At 45.1% G+C, this 21845-nt stretch overlaps 1 protein-coding gene across 1 annotated transcript in view; it reads left to right on the plus strand.

Moving 5' to 3' along the window:
* The first annotated feature begins 248 nt into the window (after positions 1–248).
* GRHL1 (grainyhead-like 1 (Drosophila)) overlaps positions 249–21845 on the plus strand; it is a 36944-nt gene continuing 15347 nt past the window's right edge. The window contains exons 1-7 of the mRNA XM_009079733.1: positions 249–437; positions 3435–3505; positions 5008–5398; positions 6192–6268; positions 7086–7242; positions 7726–7837; positions 8963–9057. Of these exons, the coding sequence (XP_009077981.1) occupies positions 372–437; positions 3435–3505; positions 5008–5398; positions 6192–6268; positions 7086–7242; positions 7726–7837; positions 8963–9057 (969 nt within the window). The 5' untranslated portion in view covers positions 249–371. The remainder of the gene's footprint in view (positions 438–3434; positions 3506–5007; positions 5399–6191; positions 6269–7085; positions 7243–7725; positions 7838–8962; positions 9058–21845) is intronic.

Here is a 21845-nt window from a genome sequence, read left to right on the forward strand (position 1 = left end):
GACGGCTTTGCCTTTTTATATAGGCTGGTGTAATCCATCTGAGTTTGGTCAAATTAATCCTGATTTATGCTAAGCGTGAGTGAGATCAGAATTAGGTTTCTGGGCTTTTTGTGTTGACTAATCCTTGCAGTACACTGAATCAGAATATGAACCCTGTGAAACTGGGGCAGCTAATTTTGAAGAACTTGAGGAATGTTTTTCATGTGTTCTAACAGGTGGCTTTTTTATTTCTCCTTTTTTATGATCCAAGCAAAAGACCCGTGTTGGTTCTTCAGAATGACTCTCTCTACTCTCAGAGACGTCCTTACACCAATGAAGATGAGGCCTGGAAAACCTTTCTTGAAAATCCCCTTACAGCAGCTACCAAAGCTATGATGAGCATCAATGGGGATGAAGACAGTGCAGCTGCTCTCGGACTGCTGTATGATTACTACAAGGTAGACTGGTGTGGGTATGCTCTGGCAGCCTGTGGAGCTCTTGCCACCTGTGGAAAAGGTGTCATTTGGTGGAGGACTTTTCAGAAGCTATGAATAGATCATGAGGACTTTAAATGATGTGGGTTTTAAATGGGAAAAAAAAAATCCACGTCTTTCTGAAAACTGGTTTGTTTTTAGCTCAGTAAAATAAGGTCCCCTGGATCTTAGCATAAAGGTTCAGTAGCCCTTTGCTACTTTTCAGCTTCTGTAGCACTTTCTTTGCCTTGACTCCAGGTTCTGCAGGTGGCAATGTATTATAAAAATAGTAATGAAGAATGACACTTTGGGACCATATCCCTGTCTGAATGTAAATGTATGTGGAGAAAGAAAATTTTTGCTCATGTGATCCCTATTCTGGTGGACTGTTGGCTTTTGCTGGAGCTTTGTTGTGTTACCTTGGTCTCTGCCAATACGAACATATAACTGGAGATATTTGGCAGTGTGTGAGGCAGAAGTGTCCACCTAAAGGAGTTGCTGTCTGCATCCCTCTAGCCTTCAGTTAGCTTCAGTTGCTGTAATCTGTTAATCTTTTGATAACTGTGGTTGTCTTCCCCACTGTTCATGATCTTGTTGGAGACCTGCCTTCCTAGGCACTCCCAGGTGAAATGAACAGTGAAATAACCTTCTGATCTGTGTGGGCTGCATTTTGCTGAGCTTTCTTTCCTAAATACCAGAGTATAAGCCGGGGTAGTTATCTCCAGTCCAGGTCTGTGGAGACCAGCAGGCATTTCCAGGCAGGAAGGGGTCCTGTTCATGTTAAGACACCTGTGAGTCGGTGCCCTGGCTCACCGGGCAGAGATGCTTGTTTCTTCTTTGCTGAACTTGCAGGAAGGCCGGGAGGCTGAGTTGGTTCCTGTGCCTGGCACTTTGACTAGTGTCTTTTAACAGTAGTGAGTACAATTGTCAGCCTCAGTATGCTCTTCAAGCACGAGGAGAGGTTGCCTTGTGCACACAAAATTCTTGCCTGCCCTTTTAAGAGTGGAACATGTCCTACATATCAAAATATTCTTGTAATGCTTAATATGGAGATTAACACTCCACACACACACACAACAAAATGCCACAGATGCACTGATGTGGATGTTATTCAGCTAGTTTTGTGAGAAAACTGGCTTTCTGCTTTGTGCCTGTGCTTGCTATGCTTCTGGGAGAAAAAATTGCAACAACATGCTTTCACCAGAACAGTTTTAATCCACAAAATCAATTTTGATTTCTAAACTCATAGATTACAAAAAGAATGTTGATGTTGATCCTTCACGCTTGGCAAAGCAGAAGGGATTTGGTGTACATTAATGCCTAATTTGGGGTTTCCTCTTATGTTTGGGTATCAGTGGGTATACAGAAAAAATTGGTGGAAGAACAGGTATGCTGCATACTTGGATAAAGCAAAATGGTTACAGGTTGAAAGATTTGTTGAGGGCTGTTATGAAGTAATGTTAGAGGGGTGATGTATAAGCGTTTGTAATACACTCCCTCTGCACTATTAAAGGCACCTAATGAGATCACCTTCATATTACAAAAAAAAAACCAACACAAAATGGCAAAACCAAACAGCTTTCATTTCCTTCCATTTGGCTACTGGGCTACCTTGATTGCTCAACTGTGGTTAATAAGGTGTTATAGGAAACAATTTCTTGATAAAAATCTGTTTGGGTGTGTTGGCCAAGTGCAGCTTGGAAGACTCTTGTTTCTCAGACTGCTTAGTCTTGGCCTCCTAGCAGTCTCTAGCTAGAAGTTCTCCAAATTTTGCTGGTTACCATGAAAAGTTTTAATAATTCTGGGTCATGTGGGAGAATGAGGACATAGTTTTCAGTCAGGGCCTATTTAAAGAAGGGTGATGTTTGTGTGGGTATGCCATCAGCCTTCGAGTCAGTGGGCAAGTGGTGATTCCCCCTGCTCGATCCAAACAAGCAAATGCAGGCAGTATCTGAGCAGGCTTCAGTGGAGGAAAAGTGGTGGGAATTCACTCCTCCATACACCAGAAGGTGTTTGCTTTGTTTGGGAGGTGTGTTGAGAGTGACAAAAGTCCTGGCCCTATGTGTGGGTTGGCATGGGAGCTTGCATTGGATTTGCTGTGTGGTTGAGGCGACCTGAGCACCATGGACTTGTGCCAGCGGTTGCAAGAGCCGTTTGGTTGCTGGGGTGCTGACTGTGTGCTCCATCCAATGAACTGAGACACCACAGGTCGGAGTTCACCCTCTTCTGTGCGCCTTGGCCTTGCAGTGCAGCCAGGGAAATGGTGTGCATGTGTGTGGATGAGGTGACTTGTATGATCGATGTCATGTTTTCAGAGTAAATCCTGTCCATGGCATAAAATATGAAGAGCATTACTGAGCTGTCTTAAATCCAGAGCACTGGTGATTACCTTTTGTTTGTAACAGATTTTCATACAGTTTGGGCCGATGTGTTGTGTGTGGCCATGAACAAATATGAGCTGTAGCATGCTGATGTGCTTATTGGACTCTGAGGAGAAAGGAGAGCCTGAAGTGGTGTTTGAGGGAATGGTCTGGAGCACATTCGTTCTTGAGGAAGAGGCTGTGGAGCAGTGTCCTTTCACAAGCTTTGAATTCATCCAGCAAGCTGAACTCTGCCAGCATGCAGAGGAGAAAACCTGCACTTGCCACTGCAGACCTTGGGAGCTCTTCTGGTGCTGCTCACCCTGGTGCTGGTGCTCAGCTGGGAATGGATGGTTTTCTGCGCTGGTTTTCTCACCACCTGGTGCTGGCAGGAGCCCAGGGCAAGCAGAGCTGGCCGAGTCAGCTACGTGGGGATCCATGGGGCATCTCCTGGGGTGAGTGGGCCTGGCATCACAATATCATGTGAGCATTGGTCAAGTTCTAGTGCTGCTAGTGGCATCAGAGAGCAGTGCTTTCTTAATTCGACCAAATGGCTGTTAGTTAAGGAGATACTTTTTTTTATGGGAGTAAGAATGGAATTACAGTGTCTTATATTTCCCAGGTTCCAAGGGAGAGGAGAGCTTCGACAGCTAAACCAGAGGTAGAACATCCTGAACAAGACCATAGCAAAAGGTATTATCTTTTATTATTGCTTCTGTCCTTATCTCCCTTCCCCCCTAGACCACCAAAGCAGCTGAAGGAAAGTAATTTGCTGCAGTGTAGTGTTGTGCTGCAAGAGAGAAATTCTTTGCTTTTATACTGTGCCCCAGATTCCTGAATTGCTCCAGGAACAGCGTGGGGATTGGACCAGAATGTGGAGAGCTGAGGCTCAAACTGCTTCTATTGGCATCCATGTGCTTTCTGTGTACTAGTGTCATCCAGTCAGCACAGCAAAAGTTGCTGTCTAACAGAAGGCACAGCCTGGTAGCACAGGCACCCCTTCCCCAGGCTGTGGAGGTGATTGGTGACCCTTTTGTTTTTACGAGGTTGCTTTGGTTGCTCTCTGCTGATTTGGTTCTCGGGTACCAGCAGCATTGCTTCTTTGTGCATGGGCCAATAGAGAAGGACTTCAAAGTGCTTGTAATTTAGTTTTGGTTTTGTGTTGTTTGTGGACTTCCTTGTATATTCTGAAACTACTTTCTTTATTTCTTTCCCTTCCTACTCACCCTCTTTTGTGCCTCCCAAGCAGAAGATGATACTGATTAAGTGAATATTACAAATGTCAGGTTCATTCAAGCCAGGCTTCCACTCCTGCTGTCCTCTTCATTGGGACAGACTAGAATGCTTTAAGGACCCAAGGTGAGGTTTTGTGGCCTGGCTGAGCTGACTGAATGACTTCTTGTTGAGAAAAACAGTCTGGTTCCCAGCCATGTGTTCTCACTGCTCCCCTTGTACCAGCTCTGGTCTTATGCTGACCCATCACTAGGCAGGGAAAAATAAAGTGGCTAGTTTTCTGCCAGCAGAACAAGCCAAACTGGCTCACCAAGGAGGCAAAGGAGCATCAGAATTGGTGCAAAGGAGAGGACAGGACCACTTTGTGGGGAGGGAGAAAGGAAGGGCAGGCTGACTTAGTGGCTACTAGCTATGAGGTCCGCTCAGCCACAGATCTCAGTGTTGTCCTGGCAGAAATTAGTGTGGTGGAGTGGAGTGGCAAGTTATGCAAACCACTCTCAGGAGTCTCGGTGTGGATTTTCTTGGGGGTTTGTGCATGAAAGAGGGGTGTAATTTCCCTATTAGTGCATCCCGGGTGGTGCACAGTTCTGGGGCAGAGGAGCAACTTTGCTCTCAGTCCTGCCAAAAAGCAGTTTCATGGAGTCTGTGCTGATGAGTGGTGGGAAGGGCCTCAAAGCACTTAGTTTTGGACCACTGTTTTCCAAGCAGTGAGGGTTTGGGCTATGAACCCTCATTCTTTGCTCCAGGGTAATTCATCTCCAAGGTGAGGTGGTTAGCAGCGGGTAAAGAATCATTTTTTAAATGAGTTTCTCAGTTTTTCAGCTTAGGATTGAGCTGTTCTGTACAAGTAGAAGAATTGTTGTCAGCTGTCCTTGTCCAAAAGGCTGAGCAGTATCTCTAGCTCTTGTTCAGTGAGGAAATAAGCATATCATTTATGCATGATTTCTTTTTGTTCTTTTAAGGAACAGCATCCCAAATGTGACAGAACAGTCACTCATTTCTGCTGGAGAAAACAGAGTCCAGGTTCTGAAAAATGTGCCTTTCAATATTGTCCTTCCACACACCCCCCAGATGGGCATGGACAAGCGAGGCCACCTGACAACACCTGACACAACGGTCACCGTCTCGATTGCCACCATGCCCACCCATTCCATCAAAACGGAGACACAGCCCCACGGCTTCGCAGTGGGCATCCCACCCAACGTCTACCACCCCGAGCCCCCCGAGCGCGTGGTGGTCTTTGACAGGAACCTCAATCCCGACCAGTTCAGTTCCAACACCCAGCCTCAGAACTCCCAGCGACGAACGCCAGACTCGACCTTCTCAGAGACTTTCAAGGAGGGTGTGCAAGAGGTACTAAGAGAGGCAGTTGCTCTGTGTGTGTGTGCACGTGTCTGTATCTTGATCTGGATGGAGAGATCCTGTTCTATCTTTGACTGTTCTTGTAGCATGAGTCAGCAATCTGTCCAGTGTTTTAGGAACAGAACACTTTCTCAGAAAGGTGCATAAGTGCAACTTAGTAAAAAAACCCTTCACAACATGAAATAATTATCAGAAGCAAATGACTAATCTTGCTAGTGACAGAGGCTTTGGCTTGTGGAGTGTGGAAATAGTTATCTCAATCCACAGCGCTGGCCCAGGTTTTGCAAGAGTTCAGCACTCTGGTGCCTTTGCAGGTACTGAAGTGACTGTCTGTAAGCTTCCTTACTGCCAGTTTCTAGGTGTGGTGTGTGTCAGTGGAAAGCAGCTGGGTTATGTAGGGGCCTTGAGTGAGAGTTAAACCTGGATGAAAATCCATGGGTTTCGTTTTATGGTACCAACTGAAAACAGCAGCGTAACCATGTTTTGATTTTTTTAAGCCAAACCTCAAGGAGCTGTGTAGCTATGTTCTTTCTTGGCTATTTGGGAAAGCTTTAAAATCTTGCCCTAAGCTGACTCGGAAGGCTTGAGATGTTGTGCTTAATTGACACCCAACAGTTTTGGATTAAAACACTACTCAAGTGTCCTGTTTGTACAGACTAAAAATCAGTTGTTATCTGATGATCAGTTTGCCTGCCAGAAGTTTCGTGGTAACGAGTATCTGTTTAATCTTGACTTTTCTTGTTGCTGCTGTGTTAATTGTTGTATTTTGTTTTGTCTACCCCAGGTTTTCTTTCCTACTGAGCTGAATCTCCGGATGGCCAACATGAATTCAGAAGATTATGTTTTTGACAGCATTTCTGGGTAATGCTTTAAGGGCCCCCTTTGCCCATATCCTCCTATTCTCTTACAGTTGTCCATGAGCAAGCAGTACAGCTTGTTCCATTCTGCACCAAGTCTCAGTCAGATGCTGGGGGGGCTGTGGATCTCAAAACCACAACAGTGTCAGCTCATTTGAGTTTCACAGTTGAAAATCCTACCTGTATCTTTTAAAAAAAACTACTCTAAGGAAAGCTACCTGGAGGGTTGGAAGTGCCACCCAGTTTTGGTCGCTGTCTTTACACCAACTCTCTGTCCTGTGGGAAGGTGCAGTGCTGTCTGTCAGCTCTGCTGCGGTCTGGGAGTTTTTTCCCAGCTGTGTCCCTCTCTCTGGCCTGTTGGTCTTGCTCTCTGCTGGAAATTACAGCAGAAATAGGAGGCATAAAACTCATCTGAGCACCGAGGCTAGGAAGCAAATTAGTTGTTTGATTAGTTGCAGTTGACCAACAGGGAAGAGGTAAAGACCATGGTCACTGAATAGCTTATTAACTTGTGAATTTAATTAAATTGCTAATAGATACTTTTCTCTTCCATGAGAGCAGCTTGCTCTCAGCCTGAATAGGGACCTCCCAGTCTTGCTTGCTGATGTGTCTTGGGATTTAGCTTGCCAAGAACTTCTCATAAATGTTCATTCATGAAGGAAATGGTTAAAAAGGGGCTCATCCTGTTTTCCAACTTCCTTGCCTGTTGATGGCTTAATGAGTCAACTAACGACTTTGGAATTTCTCCAAATTAAATGTGGAACGTTTAATCGGCTTTCCAGGAAAATACCTTAGCAATCACTGCCCTCTTTGCTCCACAGGAATAACTTTGAATACACTCTGGAAGCCTCCAAGTCCCTCCGACAGAAGCCTGGGGACAGCACAATGACTTACTTGAATAAAGGTCAATTCTACCCGATCACGCTGAAAGAAGTCAGCAGCAGTGAAGGAATCCATCACCCCATCAGTAAAGTCCGAGTGAGTGGCAACTCTTGTGGTTTCTTGGGAAAGAGGGTGTGTACAGTGGTAGCCTTAAACTCTCCCAAAGTGCAGTAATCTAAACCAGAGCATCAGCACTAAGGCCAGCTTACCTGCTCTCTTACGTCAATCCTCGTTCCTTTGCTGTCCACCTACTTCCAGACCAACCCATCCTGGCTCAGTCTGTTAAGAAGTGCTGTCAGCACTTGTGTCAAGGTGATGCAATACCTGGAATGAGATCCTTGAATTCTAGTTAGGAGAGCAGTTCTGCTCATCTCTGTTTATGACCCAGAAAGTGCTGCTATCTGCCTTGCTGTTTGGCAGCAATGTGCCAGGTATACAGCAGTGCCTCAAGTGGGAAAGCCTAAAGCAGAAGACCTGATACCAATGAGAACTTCCAAAACAAATGTACACTCTGTCCTTTTTCTCTTTCATGTTTTTATTATTTATTTTTAAAAAAAATCTTTCTCCCTCTCCTTTCAGAGTGTCATTATGGTCGTGTTTGCTGAAGACAAAACAAGGGAAGATCAGCTCAGGCACTGGAAATACTGGCACTCAAGACAGCACACGGCCAAACAAAGATGCATTGACATAGGTAAAGAACACTCTCATTGCTGATGTCAAACTCCAGACCTAATTCCTTGGCAAGCTTTGGTTTTCTGCTAAAGCTTTGTTATTTTAAGGAACTTTCAGATCATGCTCTGCTGTCCATAGCTTTGCTGAAAGCCCAGAGCAAGTTTTTGGTTGCTTGGAGCTAATGCTCTAGTTTTTAGGGCTCCTTAAAGAGACTGATTTTTTTGGAGGACTTTGGTTGGTGGGCATTAGAGTTTTGCATTGGGAGATTTAACACCTCCCTCCAAATGACAGTTGCTTTGGCATATCCTGGTACTTGTAGCTAAATGGCGGTTTAGTCTCAGTGGCTGTCCTAAATACTGTGTTTCTTCAAAGGACATGATCCTTGTAGGAATACCTCAACACTAATGATCCTCCTTCCCACAGCTTTGCTCACAACTGGCCTTTGGTGCATGTAAAAAAAAGAAAACACTGCAAATTTCCACTTGCCTCTAGACAAGGCTGGGGCTGGCTGGCTGCCAGCCTTCTCTGGCTAAAGGCTGGGTTGTACTCCTCGTCCCCTCCTTCTGTGAATCAAAGCAGGGATTAATCACTTGGCACTTACAGCAGACGCGCATGCAAATCTTTGTTTGTTGTTGAAGGATTTTTATTGAGAGCTTATGTCCTTGCCATACAGGGTAGAGTTTCCTGCACATAGCAGGTTATGGCACAGAACACCTGATGTCTGCCTTTCTCACTGGAGTTTCTAGTTCAGAATTTCTGCAAGTCCCGTTTTCTTCCTTCCTCCTGTTTGGGTTTATTTTGGTTTTTTTTTGTTTGGTTGGTTTTTGTTGTTTTTTGTTTGGTTGGTTTTTGTTTTTTTTTGTTTGGTTGGTTTTGGTTTTGTTTGGTTGGTTTTTTGCTGCTTTTTTTGTTTTTTTTTTTGTTTTTTTTTGTTTGTTTGTTTTTGTTTGTTTGTTTTTGGTTTTCTTTTTATTTGTACAAGAACCATTTCCAGCCTTTTCAGTGTCTCATTCCTAAGTACAGTTCAGCTTTCTTTGCCCCCAAGTGGCTGCTGAAGAGCTGCGGTTTCTGGCTGCTCCATCTGATTAAGAACTCCACATGATATCTCCTCTTCCTCTCCCTCATGCATCCTTCTTTCTAACAGCTGACTACAAGGAGAGCTTTAACACCATCAGTAACATTGAGGAGATTGCGTACAATGCCATATCCTTCACTTGGGACATCAACGAGGAAGCAAAGGTATATGACCACGATTATATTTCCTGTCCTTTTAGCAGATTCAGGGGCTGGGGGAGGGGAAGGGTGTGTGGCCTACCTGGTGATTAGCATGTAACAAGTTTGTTTACTCTCTTACATTAGGCAAAACCTTCTGGCTGTTTCTTAAGAGGGCTTGCATGTGCAACTGGGAGAGCTTTGCAACTGCTTTAAGGTTCTTGGCAGAACTGCCTGCCTGACAGACAAGTACTGACAAAAGGAAGTACTGAGCGTTTCCAGAGCAGATGAAGTGGCGCGGGAGGTGTGATGGAGCGTAGCTGGGTTTGGCAGTGAGCACAGCCTCCTGGAGGATCCCTGCGGGAGGCGAGGGGCAGCTTCTGAAGGAGCATTAAGGCTGTAGCAAGGGGCTTGCCTTCAGCAGAAGAGGGAGTAGCTGCTGTCACTGAGCTCCCAAAGCATGTGTTGCTTGAACCACAGGTCTCAACACCCAGTGACCTATTTCAAACTAGAACAGCCTCTAGGTGAACTCTGGTGCGATCTTTGTTTCAGAACTGTGGGCGCTACGGTAGGAGTGTAAGTACAGGCAGCTTCCCTGGTTAGTAGCTAACTGCAGTTGTTTGAGCCACTCCAGCTCTTGGAAAAGGCCTGTGTATCTTCTAGGTGCAAGGACAGCAGGTCAGAGAATGGAGTCAACTCAGTTCCAAAGACATTTCCCACCAGTTTGTTGCTGGAGTCAAAGTGCAGGAGTTCTCATTTTACAGTTTCATTGCTGCCTGGGTTTCAGTTAAAAATTGGGAGTGGTTTCCTTCAGTTTTTGAAGACTGGCTGTTCCTTTGCTGGGATGTTATGTGCTAGTCATCGGCATCATGGGGAGAGCTACTGGTGGCTGCAGAGTGCTATATCTAGGGACAGCCTGGCTTGGGGAACATGGAAGCTCTCAGCAGGGAACATGGAGGTCCTTCTCTGGAGCTGTGTGTGCTACTGTACTCTACAGGAGGAACAAGGGCTGGTGTCACTGCACAGAACTTGGTGTCACCATTAGCTTCACTCTGTGCTGCACAAGGGCTGTGGAGGAAAGGTTGTAGCGGGGCTGATGTTGGGTTTCAGCTCTGTGGGAGAAGTTTGGGATGCTTGTCAGACAGCAGCAAGGAGCTGTGTGTGCTGCTGCTGAAAGTGCTGCCTTGCAGCATACGTGACATTACTTGAGGCTGGTGTGGGGTGCCAGGATTCCCTGTTCTCCGGGTCGGGCTTCAGTAAGGTTGAGAGGGATGGCAGGGAGGGCCTTACCTCCTGGAGGATGCTAAAAGGCTGACATGATTTCTAAAACATGAAGCGTTTTACTGTGTGAACAAACAAATGATTCTTCAGAAGGGCTGTCAAAAGGAGTTAGTGAGTATTCCCAGAGTGTTATCCTGCTGTCATAGCCAGTCAGACACTTAACAAACCTGGATAATCGGTGTCTACAAGGTACGCAAAGGCTTAGGATTTGCACGCAGGGGTGGATCATGCAGACACAGCAATTCAAATCCACAAGGAGGTGGAAGCACTTTGTAGCTCTGCAGCTGCCTCTCTGCTGGCTGAGCCACCCTGCAGCAGTAGGGATGGGCCACTAACCCAGGAGCAGGGCTTGGAGCTGGTGCTGAGAACCCTGTGGCTGCCCCAAGGAAAAGCCATCCACCAGGTGGTTATTGCCCGGTTGCTCTACAGATCCCTGAATAAGGAGTTTCAGTCTCTAGTGAAATTGCCAATAGCACCTTGAAAAGATCTAAGGACCCTCATGGTGATATTTCATCTCAGGGCTGAACTTTCTGGGATGAAGTGGTGTGGGGAGGGGTGAGACAGACTGGGTTTTTTAGCTTCAGCCACAAATTTGCTTCCAGATTCAGAATCTTAGTGTGAGGTCCATGCGCTGTGAATGCTGATTTGTATGAACCTGCAGAGGGGACTGTTGATACCAAATGAGCAAGCCTTTGTTTCTGGGATCAGAATCATATCAAGAGAAAAATACTCTTGACTTCGGTGTTTAAAGAATTGGCATTTTTAGCAAGTGTTCTGTGTGTTTAGGTGTGGTTTTTTTTCCCCTGAGTGGATGTGTCTTGTCAATGGTTGAATTTCTCACCAGCAGAACTGTAGTTCTTTCTCAACTTCTGTGATCTTATCAGGAGATGTCTGAGCCAATTTCAACAATTTTTATTGCCTGATTCATTTACCTTGCATGCTCTCTCTCTCTCTTTTCCTTTCCACCCCCAACCTGTGCCCCAGACAGTCTTCTTAAACTATATGAAGAGTGCAGGGAGTAGAGAGATGAGTTTCTGATGCTACAGAAAGACCTCCACAGTAATAAATGGTGTTTTATGTTTAATAACAGCAGTAGTGCTGCTTAGATACTGTGTTTAACCAGCTAGCAAGCCTTGATTATTAGAAATTTGCTTCCTGAGCCCTAGAGTTACTGGACCAGAGCCAGGTGATTCTTCTGGGCTTGCTGCTTCTCTCATTTCCAGCTTGCTTTTGCACTCAGTTTGCTGTGGAAATGACTTGATCCTGTGCAGCAGTGTCAAATGGGAGAGGATGACACTCTGTGTGTAGAATTTCTGATGTGGCTATTCATTTAGGCACACAGGGCTCTGTGTGTGTCAGATTTAAGGGAGAAATAGCATATTATGACAAGTAGTTGCCCGTAGTAGCTCTGGGACCAGAAAAGGGGCTTCCTGTGGGGTTGTACAGGAATATTGTACCTCTGCTGTTGTGCCTGTTCAGGAAGGTGTCACCTGCCTGAGAGAGTGCTTTGCCAGTGCCCTTGGGACAATATGGGGCCTTAGTACACTACAGCTTTCTGGTAAAGAAACACTCTTTTCATACAGTACAGGTCATGTTCTTCCTCTGCAATACAGAAAATGTCTGGATTTTGGAGTTGTGGAATGGAAAGGATGTTTGAGATGCCTTCGGCAACAAATATTTCCCATTTCTCAGTTGCATTGTGCTGGGAGAGCCAAGAGTAAGGCCAGGGCTTTGGTCACTGGATGCATCAGATGGGTCTGGCTCTCTATGGATGGAATTGTCACACAGCTGGCTGCGTTGGTGAGCTGTTTGGGAGCCCATGTGTGTAGAAACCAGGAGTATTTCATGCTTTAGAGGCCTTCCCCTCTGAGACCAGACCATGTCCAAGGATTTCAGAGCAATTGTGCTTCTCTCTGGCAGCTCCCCTCTGCCCTCTTCTGTTGTTTTGGGACATCACAGGAAATGCTAGTGCTGGGTTAAGTATTCTCTGACCTTTGCAAGACTGTGTTCAAGCTGGAAAAGGGCCCAGGACCCAAAGTCTCCTTGCTCTGGAGACATTGAAGGGAGCTGTGAGGGTGGGGAGGAAGGCCAGGCTTCAAAAGGAAAGGCAAACTGCCCTGCAGTGGTGCTGTTGAGATTGGTAGGAGAGTGAGGTCAGGATAAGAAAGATTGGCAGGAGACACTGTGGAGTGGAGAAGTGGTGATTGAGGTGGGCTTCCAGGTGTCTGTATTAGAGGTGAGGTCTGACCCCACCACCTGACAGACCAGAGGAGGGCAATAATTAAACGAGGAGACAGTCATGCTTTGTGAGAAGGAAAGGGAAGATGGTGAACTGGAAAATTAGTTGATGAACTAATATTTAAGAAAGCTAGTGTAGCTACTCAGTCAGGAACTGTCCTGCTTGGGTGGAAGTGTGATCCGATGAGTCTGACAAAGATGTGTAGCTGATACTCACTTGCATGCAGCAGGTAGTGCTGGAGTTACCCTGGGGCTTGTGGAGACATCAAACAGTTTCCCACCCCATCCTGGATGTCTGCTGTGTTGGGCAGACAGTCAAGGTGGGGTTCTTCTCCTGCAAGGAAGCTTTTAGATGTCTGAACACAAACTCGTCATCTTTCGCATCTATGACTTCATTAAGGACCGAGTGGCTAGAGCTGGGATGGAGCTTTCTTTGGAGGTGCCTGCCCCTTCTCGTTGACTGAGCAGGCTTGACCGTCTTTAAAATTGGGATTTTAAAGGTAGGGAAGAGGAGTCCTGTCCTTGTAGACCTTTTTGTGTCTTTGCCCTCAGTATGTCAATCAGGAGAAGTGTTCATAGATTCAGATAATGAGTTTTTGAGACTGGGAGCCATATCTTCCTGGATACAACACACCCGGATCTCCTTTTCTTGGTTGGTACCCATTAGAGATCTTTGAATTAAAATTGCCACTATATGCATGGTTAAATGCGTATTTTGTGTTGCTCTTCATAATGTTGGCTATTGTCCTGTTACCTGTTATGTTACCCGTTAGACTGTGAAGCAAATTCTCTGTCCCTTAACTCTGGCCTGGGGACATGGCCTGTTCTCAGGTCAGTGGCAGTTGAACAATCTGGACAGATTGGTTTCCCCAGAGTTAACTGACTTTGCTGGATCCTGCTTTGCTCAAATCCTGTCTGAGCTCCTGCCCTGTGGAGCAAGAGGGTTGGGGCCTCTTGTCTGAACAGTGATTGCGAGAGCCACCTTGCCCCTGTTCTTGTAGCTCTAACAGTGCAAGGACCCTGCTGTTGTGATGGGACATCCCTTCCATGTTTCCTGATGAGTCCTTTCTCAAATGTAGCATTGCTTCCAGCAGCTCCCAGAGAAGGGCCTCATGGAGGTCTTCTGTCTGGCTTGCTTTAGGCTAGATGGTGGGACTGGAGCCAAAAATTATGTCACTGCACATTAAGGGTTCTATTGTCCTACTCCTTCCCTCCAGAAGAAAATCATTGTAAGCCAGATGATCTGTGTGAAAAGACCCTTCTATTAAGAAGGGATACATGGTGAGAGTTTAACAGGCATTTGGAGGTGAAGAATATCACAGCAGATCTTTTTGCTGCCTTTTCACCAATGGGAAGGTGCTGTGGTATCTCTTAAGTGATGCCCTAAATGACAGAGCTTAAATTAAACAATGCTTTTTTTCAATACTTTTGTTGTTTTTGTCCAAGAAGAGTAATTCGGTCTAATTTGGGATGGCCTTTCAAAATAGCAAATTGGGCGATGAGGGTGGTCGTTTTGGCAGATCCCTGGCAGGAATGTTCAGATCAACTCAATTTTTGGAGAGGGTGGATCTCCTGCTACAACTTGAAGTGAGGCTGGGCTGTACACAACTGATTTATTTTGAGAGTTTATTCTAGCATGATCCTCTCTGGTGTTCACTGTAGGAAGAATTTCAACTTTTTGATGAATATTGCATACATTTATATGGATGCCATTGTAATGAAGGAGCAGTCATATGCCTCATTAAAGAAGGTGTTGCCACCTTCAGCAGCATTGAGTAGGTACAGGTTTGGCTAGTTGGAAATGAAACTATGAAATGTGATGAGTCAAACATACTTAAAGGAAAGAGATTGGTGTGAAGCCAAGGCAGCAGACCACAAATACTTTGAGGCACAAATACATGCAGCCTTTGGAGCAGTGACATAGGAAAGTCATAGCAAGTATTGCTTACCTGCCTCTTTAACAGAGACCTCTCCCTGTTCTGTCCTGGGTTTTCAGCTTATGCTGCCCTCAATTTTTCTTTTTTTTAAAAGCATTTCCAACTACAAGCAAGTTTTCAACTTGCAGTACTTCTTGAGAATTTAGTGTTCCAAGCTCTGCCATTGTCTGGTCTTCCAACCAGCTACCGAGCTCACAGTATATTTCCTAAAGCTGAAGAAAAATCTCCCTAACCATATCTTTTCTATAGAGAAAACTAGGAGATGTTTTTTTCTTTTCCCTTTTCTCCATTCCTTTTATACCTGATGGAAACTTTTCAGCCATTTTTTGTGGCTTTGTAGACATAATTATTTGTTTCCTGTTGTTTTGTTCATTGCCACTTTTTTTGCCAAACTACTGGTTTTGCTTTCCTTCCAACCACCCTAACAAGACCTGGCCCTGCACCTTTATCTTATCAAAGCGTGGGGTGGGCGGAAGCATCAGTATGACTGGGAACCTCTATCCCCAGGTTTCCCACGTGTTGCGAGCAGAGACATTGCTATATTTCCTTGCCTCAGAATAGTTTGGAATAACATTCATTGTTGCTCTTTGTGAGCAGGAATATGTATTTTCCTTTCATTATCATTCATTTTTGTTTTGTTGATGGAGTGAACTTGCTAGGAGGATGTTCTCGTGTCCGGAGCTAGGTCATTTCTCACTCATCATTTCTCGGCTTAGTGTGGGACCCACAATGGGTTCTGTGTCAGTCTCCCAAACTGGGCTTGGTAGGTTTAAATGTGGACTAGCTTCCCTGGGCTGTGAGCAGGATGCTGCTGGGTCTGACTGAGGGGAGCTGGAATGGATGCTTCCCTATCACACACCTGCCAGACAAGCCTTATTTGGAGCATCCGATCCCAACGGCAGGAGGCGACTGAGGAGCCCACAGGTGCAGGAATTGCCCAATTTTTTTTTCATCTCTCTTTCCTGGCTCACCTCCTGCTGATGCAAAACGTGTGGTGCATGTGGGAGGTGAAGAAACGAATGTGAGAGCAGTGAGATTAGCCACCTCTCAGGTGATCTGTACCAAAGTGTGGTTAGGTTGGTTTTTTTCTTTTAAAGACAGAACAGTCTTCCCAGCACTGCTTTCTGAGGACATGCCTTCGTGGATGTGTGCAGGCAGACCTGTGCTTGCCCTGCCTGCACTCCAAGCTGCCTGGCTCTGACCCAGAGCCAGTCCTGGAAGCCATGTAGCTACATTAGCACAGCGCAGTGCCCAGGCTGACAGCTTTGCCTCTTGGAAGGGCTCAGTACTGTGTAGGTGTAATTTACAAGGCTTTTGGACTAGAGAGGTTTTGCATCCAGCCCACTCACAGCATAGATGAAGCACATGTGAACAAATCTTTAGAAAAGATCCCTTATTTTTCCCTTTTATGTTTATATTTGTCCAAGCCTTTAGGGAATCCATATGCTCTCAGCTATCAGCATTGAAATAATAAACTTTGAACTTTCTGGTAATTTTTCTCTAGAGGAGGTTGAGACACTGCCTTTGTCAGGGAAATGGTCCCAGAGCCCACCGGAATCCCTTTGCCAACTGTGTTTTGGGCAGAACATTGAAACTGTTCAACCAAGGTCAAGAAAAGCAATATCCAACTGCATTCCCTGGAAGGAAGGTCATTGTACCTGTCTCTGGTTGTTATATTGTGGGCTCCAAACTGTGTTCCGTACAAACAGTAATCCAAAATCAAAAGCATCCTGACAATTTTAAGTTGAATAGGCAAACCTTGCTTGTGAAGACAGGCTGAAGAGTTGGGGTTGTACAGCCTGCAGAAGAGACAGCTCTGGAGAGACCTTAAAGCATCTTCCAGTACCTAAAAGGGGCCTAAAAGAAAGCTGGAGAGGGACTTTTTACAAGGGGTTGTAGTAATATAGAGCAAGAGGGAATGGATTCAAATGGACAGATTTAGATTAGGTATTAGGAAGAAATTCTTTACTGTGAGGGTGGTGAGCACTTGAACAGGTTGCCCAGAGAAGTTGTGGGTGCTTCATCCCTGGAAAGCATTCAAGGCCAGGTCGGATGGGTTTTCTGAGCAAGCTGATCTAGTGGAAAGTGTCCCTGGCCATGGCATGGGGTAAGACTCTAGATGATCTTTAAGGTCACTTCCAACCCAAGCTGTTCTGTGGTTAAAATGAGAGACTTTTGCCTACTAGTGCTAGAAAGGAGCTAAAGTTTTTATCTGAATTCTCAGTAGAGAAAGAAATATCCAATTGATTTGGATTATTGAGTAATGTCTTAATCCTTTGGGTACAAAATTATAATGGAGCATAAATAGGAAATAAATTCAATTTACCTGCCTTCACTTGAAATGAAAGCCATGTGGAGCAAGGTGATCAAACTGGAAAAGTCCTGAATTTGCCTGTGTAGGGCCTTATCCAGAAGGATGTACAAGACTGCATTACTCTCTTACCCATGCCTGTGTTTGCTGGGGACTGCTCAGAGCTTACAGTGTGCTGGTACTCAGCTGAATTGCTCACCATTACCTGTGGCAACCCCAGATGTTCTTGGTGCCTATCTACATATCTCTTCTTTTCAACTGTGCTTTGCAGTGAATCAGATGAGGCTACATAAGGTGACATTTCATCTAAAGCTGCTGCATATGTAGCCTTTGGACTAATCAAAATTGCTGGCGCTTTTTGTGTGACAAAAGCGTCCAACATCCAAGATAAACTGAGGAGAAGAGATCTGGGTATGCAAGCTTTCATTTTAAAAAAAGGATCTTTCATCTCGCTGACAGTGAGGTTCCTGCAGTGCTTTGATTGCCCTTTAATTAGGCCTGTTTTTCCTGGTTTGTTTGAAAGGCAGATCTTGTTAGAAAAAGGTGCTGTGTGGAAAGAACTTGGCTGTCTCTGCTGCCCTTCCTTGAGGGCACACAGCAGAGCTGTCGGATTAATTTTTTTTCCTGCATTATTAAAATGGAAGATTGTTTCTTGTAGGTTTAAACGTAGGCACGGTGTGTTCCTCCCAGCTTAGGTGAGGAGGGGCATGAGGGGTCGGGTAGTTAAAGTAGTTTGGAAAGTCATGAGGTCTGACTGCTTCCCACACGGACTTCCAGCATAATCCCAGAGGAGGTGTTTTAATCCTTCTGCCCTCAGTCTTTTGTTGTGTGCAGTTGGGCTGCTGCTCCTCTGCCCCAAAGACTGCAGGAAACACAGTCTGGTGTTGGGGAAAGGAGGCTCTAGTGTCCTGAGGGGCTAGCAGTTCATACCAGCTCACAGTTTTCATGCTGTCTGTTGTTTTATCTGAGACCCTACCATTGTGGAGCCATTTGTCCCAAGGAGAATCTCAGCTTTTGTTAACAAGAGTTAAAAAAAGCATGGAAAAAAAATCAAAAAAGAAGAGGAAAATAAAACCTCTCTTTGGTTGGAGACAAAAGCCTGGATATGTGATTCAAATATAGACTAAAGGCTTAAGTGCCTGGCAAGCAAAATAACTTGGGAACAGGTTTCTAATCCTTTTAGACAGACCAGTTTTAAAGAAAATCTGTATAACTTTTGAGGGCTTGACTCACATTTGTAAGTGCCCAGGCTTGACAGTGCTCTATTTTTAAGTGCTGTCTTTATGTTGAATCTTGGGAGGTGAGATGAAAATGTTTGGTTTTTTTTTAAAGTAACAACAAATCTTAATATAGCTGAGAATGCGGAACTGCCCTTAGAAAAATAGGTTGGACACATGAAAAGGAATCTTGCTCAGCAGGCTGAAGACGCAGAGCAACTTCTGTGGTTGCGTTTTTCTTTCTTCTGGCAATTTTGGGGTGGGGATGTAGCTGGCGCACTCACTTGGTCTTACGTTTCTTCTCGAATGCAAGTCAGATCTTCCTGAACAAAAAGTACCTGTCTGAAACTGTTTTAGCCCGAACTGTTTGCTATAACTGTTTTGTGAAACTTGAGGCAATCTGAAGCTCCTCAAAAATAGGAGTTACAGGATTGGTAGGGAGAAGTAGAGGGTCCTTTTGAACTGAAATGGCTTAGTAGAAACAAAAGACAGGCTGGCTCTCAGTTGCTTCAGAGAGGTGATTAGGTTTTAGCTGTCATCTCCTGCCTAGAGTCCTGAAGACTTAAATGGCATGAAAATGAAGTCAGTTGCTTAAAGCCAAAGCTAATCAAATGAGGAGACTCTAAAGTAGGAGGCTAATCTTTGTCATCTGACAGGCAATCCTAAATTCCCATGGGATAGCAGTGCAGCTCTTCTGTGGTAACATGTCTGTCATGCTGAGACTCTTGTACCTTCAGCCCAGTGTGCTGCGTGGGCTTTGTATGACTGGTAAGCCATAAAACCTGAAAACATACCTGAGTTCTCAGAAGTGACACCATGTGACAGAGAGAACTGATGACTGCACTGCACACTGCTGGTGTCCAGTAGTGTGAAACTTAATTAAGGGGATTTAACAAGGGCAAGTGCCAGATTCTGTATCTGGGATGGGGCAGCCCTGGCTGTACATGCAGGCTGGGGAATGAGGTGCTGGAAAGTAGTGCCGTGGAAAGGGACCTGCGGATCCTTGTCAATGGCAAGTTGAATATGAGCCAACAGTGTGCCCTGGCAGCCAGGGGGGGCAAACCGTGTCCTGGGGTGCATCAGGCACAGGTCAGGGGAGGTGATTGTCCCACTGTACTCTGTGCTGGTCTGGCCTCACCTTGAATATTGTGTGCAGTTTTGGGCACAACAATGTAAGAAAGATACTAAGTTACTAGAGAGCATCCAAAAGAGAGCAGTGAAGATAGTGAAGGGCCTTGGGGGGAAGTCGTATGATGATTGGCTGAGGTCACTTGGTCTGTTCAGCCTGGAGAAGAGTTAGAGGAGACCTCATTGCTGTATACAACTTCCTCACGAGGGAAAGTGCAGCAGCAGGCACTGACCTCTTCTCTCTGGCAACCAGTGAGAGGACCCAAGGGAATGGCCTGAAATTGCATCAGGGGAGGTTTAGGTTGGATATTAGAAAAAAGGTTCTTCACCCAGAGAGTGGTTAGGCACTGTAACAGGCTCCTCAGGGAAGTGGGCACAGCCCCAAGCCTGACAGAGTTCAAGAGGCATTTGGACCATGCTCCCAGGCACATGGTGTGATTGTCAGGGATGTCCTGTGCAGGGCGAGGAGTTGGACTAGATGATCCTCAAGGGTCTCTTTCAACTGTGTATATGCTGTGATTTCACAGAAATTTCAAGGCAGTGGTGGACCTGCTGATGTGGCTGCTTGGGCATGTTGTCTTAAAGAACGCAGTCATTTCTTCATACAGAATTGAGTTACATGTGAATATTCAGTGTGGGTAAATTTAAAATTAAAATTTTAAATGTAAAAATATGCAAACACCAGAGCTGAGGGTCTTTTAAAAAACAAAACCCCTGCTCAGGGAATGCAATTATTCAGGCTGTGCATACATTTGATTACCTAGCTCCCAAGCTGGTGAGAGCAGCTCTTCAAACTCCTTGAAGCTTCCCCCTGGGGTGTGCTAGTGCTGCAAGCAAAATGGGCTTGTAAAGTCAAAAGTAGCAAAAAGGGAAGAGGTGTGTATAAAAGCCAGCAAAGCCATCCTCTGGGTTAGTCTGGTGGAGACTGAGAAGAGCTCATTTTAAAGTAATTTTCCAGGCTGTGATTTGAGATTTAGTTAATGCTTTCACAAGAAGTTTTCTTGGAACAGCACAGGATTGTTGGTGCTGGGACAGAGGCTGGAGCATGAGCAAGCATTGAGCACTGGCTCACCCTCAGTTCCACTGTCCCTGCGCGTTGTCCTGGCTTGGGTGCCTGCAGAGGAGCAGTGTGGGTTGGAGGGGCTGACGCTCTGCCCATGTGCCATGCTGGTCTGGGTTAGGAGTTTTTTCACACGTTTCCACGCCCCTTGGCACAGTGGGACTCAGTGGGCATTGCTGGCTCTGCAGTGTGTGTGCACAGGGAAGGGCACTGTTGACTGAGCTGCTGTGCTGGCAGCTGTCTGCCTGCTCTGGGGCTGCAAGAAACTGCATGTGAATCTCTCATATCCAGGCAGGTTATTATGAGAGAACTCACCTGCGCTAATTCTTCCTCCCTGGCCTGTTTTTTTGTGGGATTTTTTTTTAATACAACCGTGTTATACATGGGCCAGGGGAAACTAATGGCCTTATAACCCTAATCTGGTGATAATTATTACATTTTCGTTTCCCCTCTTCTGTTAAAACTAGTAAAGGATGTTACAGGACCTGTGTGAAGAAGCCCATGATAAACCCAGGAAAACCAAAGCCCACGTGCTTCGCAAAGCCTGCTGTGAGCCTTTGCAGCTCCGGGAGGTGGCACCAGCTCACTGCAGAGACTCTCAAATGGCTCCTTGTGGCAGCGCCACGATATGTGAGCAATCAGGTCATGGACAGAGCTCCTGCAAAACCTCTGGGAAGGTGCTTCTAGCTCCTAGGACTTTGATTATTTTTAAAAAAGCAGTGGATTCCCAGCCTTTATTCTTCAGGTGAATAGGAGCCATTGCAGGTCTTGGTGGCTCATAAATTCCTGGTAATTAATTCATGCAGCTTCTGAGACATGCCAGTAATGGGCATCATGTCTGTGAAAAAGTCTGGCACACTGCAAGCCCATGTTCTGGATACAAAATACTCTGGTCTATGTGGTCATATCCACATGAGGATATTTCTTCCTTCTGTTGAGCAACATAGAACTTGTTCTGTGGTTGTGTATGTTTTGGGTTTTTTGGTTGGTGGGGCTTTTTATGGCCTTTTTGATTTAGTTTTTGTTTGTTTGTTTGTTTTTCTTAGGCAGCAATGGAAATGAAATGAATATGTTCAAAATCATTCTTAATGTTCCCTATAATTAATTTTTTAAGAAGAATATTGAAAATACTACTTTCCCTTTCAATCTGAACATTAACAGGGTATTGTAGGTCTTACTGAGGAATATTCAAAATATTGTTCATCTTCTTAGTGTAAAGCCCAGAAACTTCCACTGAAATAATGACATTATTCCTGTGTTTAAAAATAACATGTTGCCTTACATTTACCAAAAAACTCTCACAAAAAACCTCCCAACCAACCAACCAGAAAACCTCAGAGTAGTTTCAAGCAAATGTTGTGCTTACAGCAACTTAATGTAAAACTCATGAAAGATATGTTTTAACTTGCCCAGAGTAATAAAATTTTTTTGAAGCATGGTTCTGTTCTTATGTCATGGTTTAACCCCTAGGGCATTATACAAAACCCCACACAGACACTCGCTCACTCCCCCACCAGTACAATCAGAGAATCAGAAGGATAAAAGCTAGAAAACTTGTGGGTTGAGAGGAAGACAATTTAATAGGGCAAAGAAAATACACACACACAAGCAAAGCAAAACAAGAAGTTAGTTCACCATTTTCC

The sequence above is a fragment of the Acanthisitta chloris genome, unplaced genomic scaffold, assembly GCF_000695815.1.
Source record: "Acanthisitta chloris isolate BGI_N310 unplaced genomic scaffold, ASM69581v1 scaffold10738, whole genome shotgun sequence".
Taxonomy (NCBI): Eukaryota; Metazoa; Chordata; class Aves; order Passeriformes; family Acanthisittidae; genus Acanthisitta; species Acanthisitta chloris.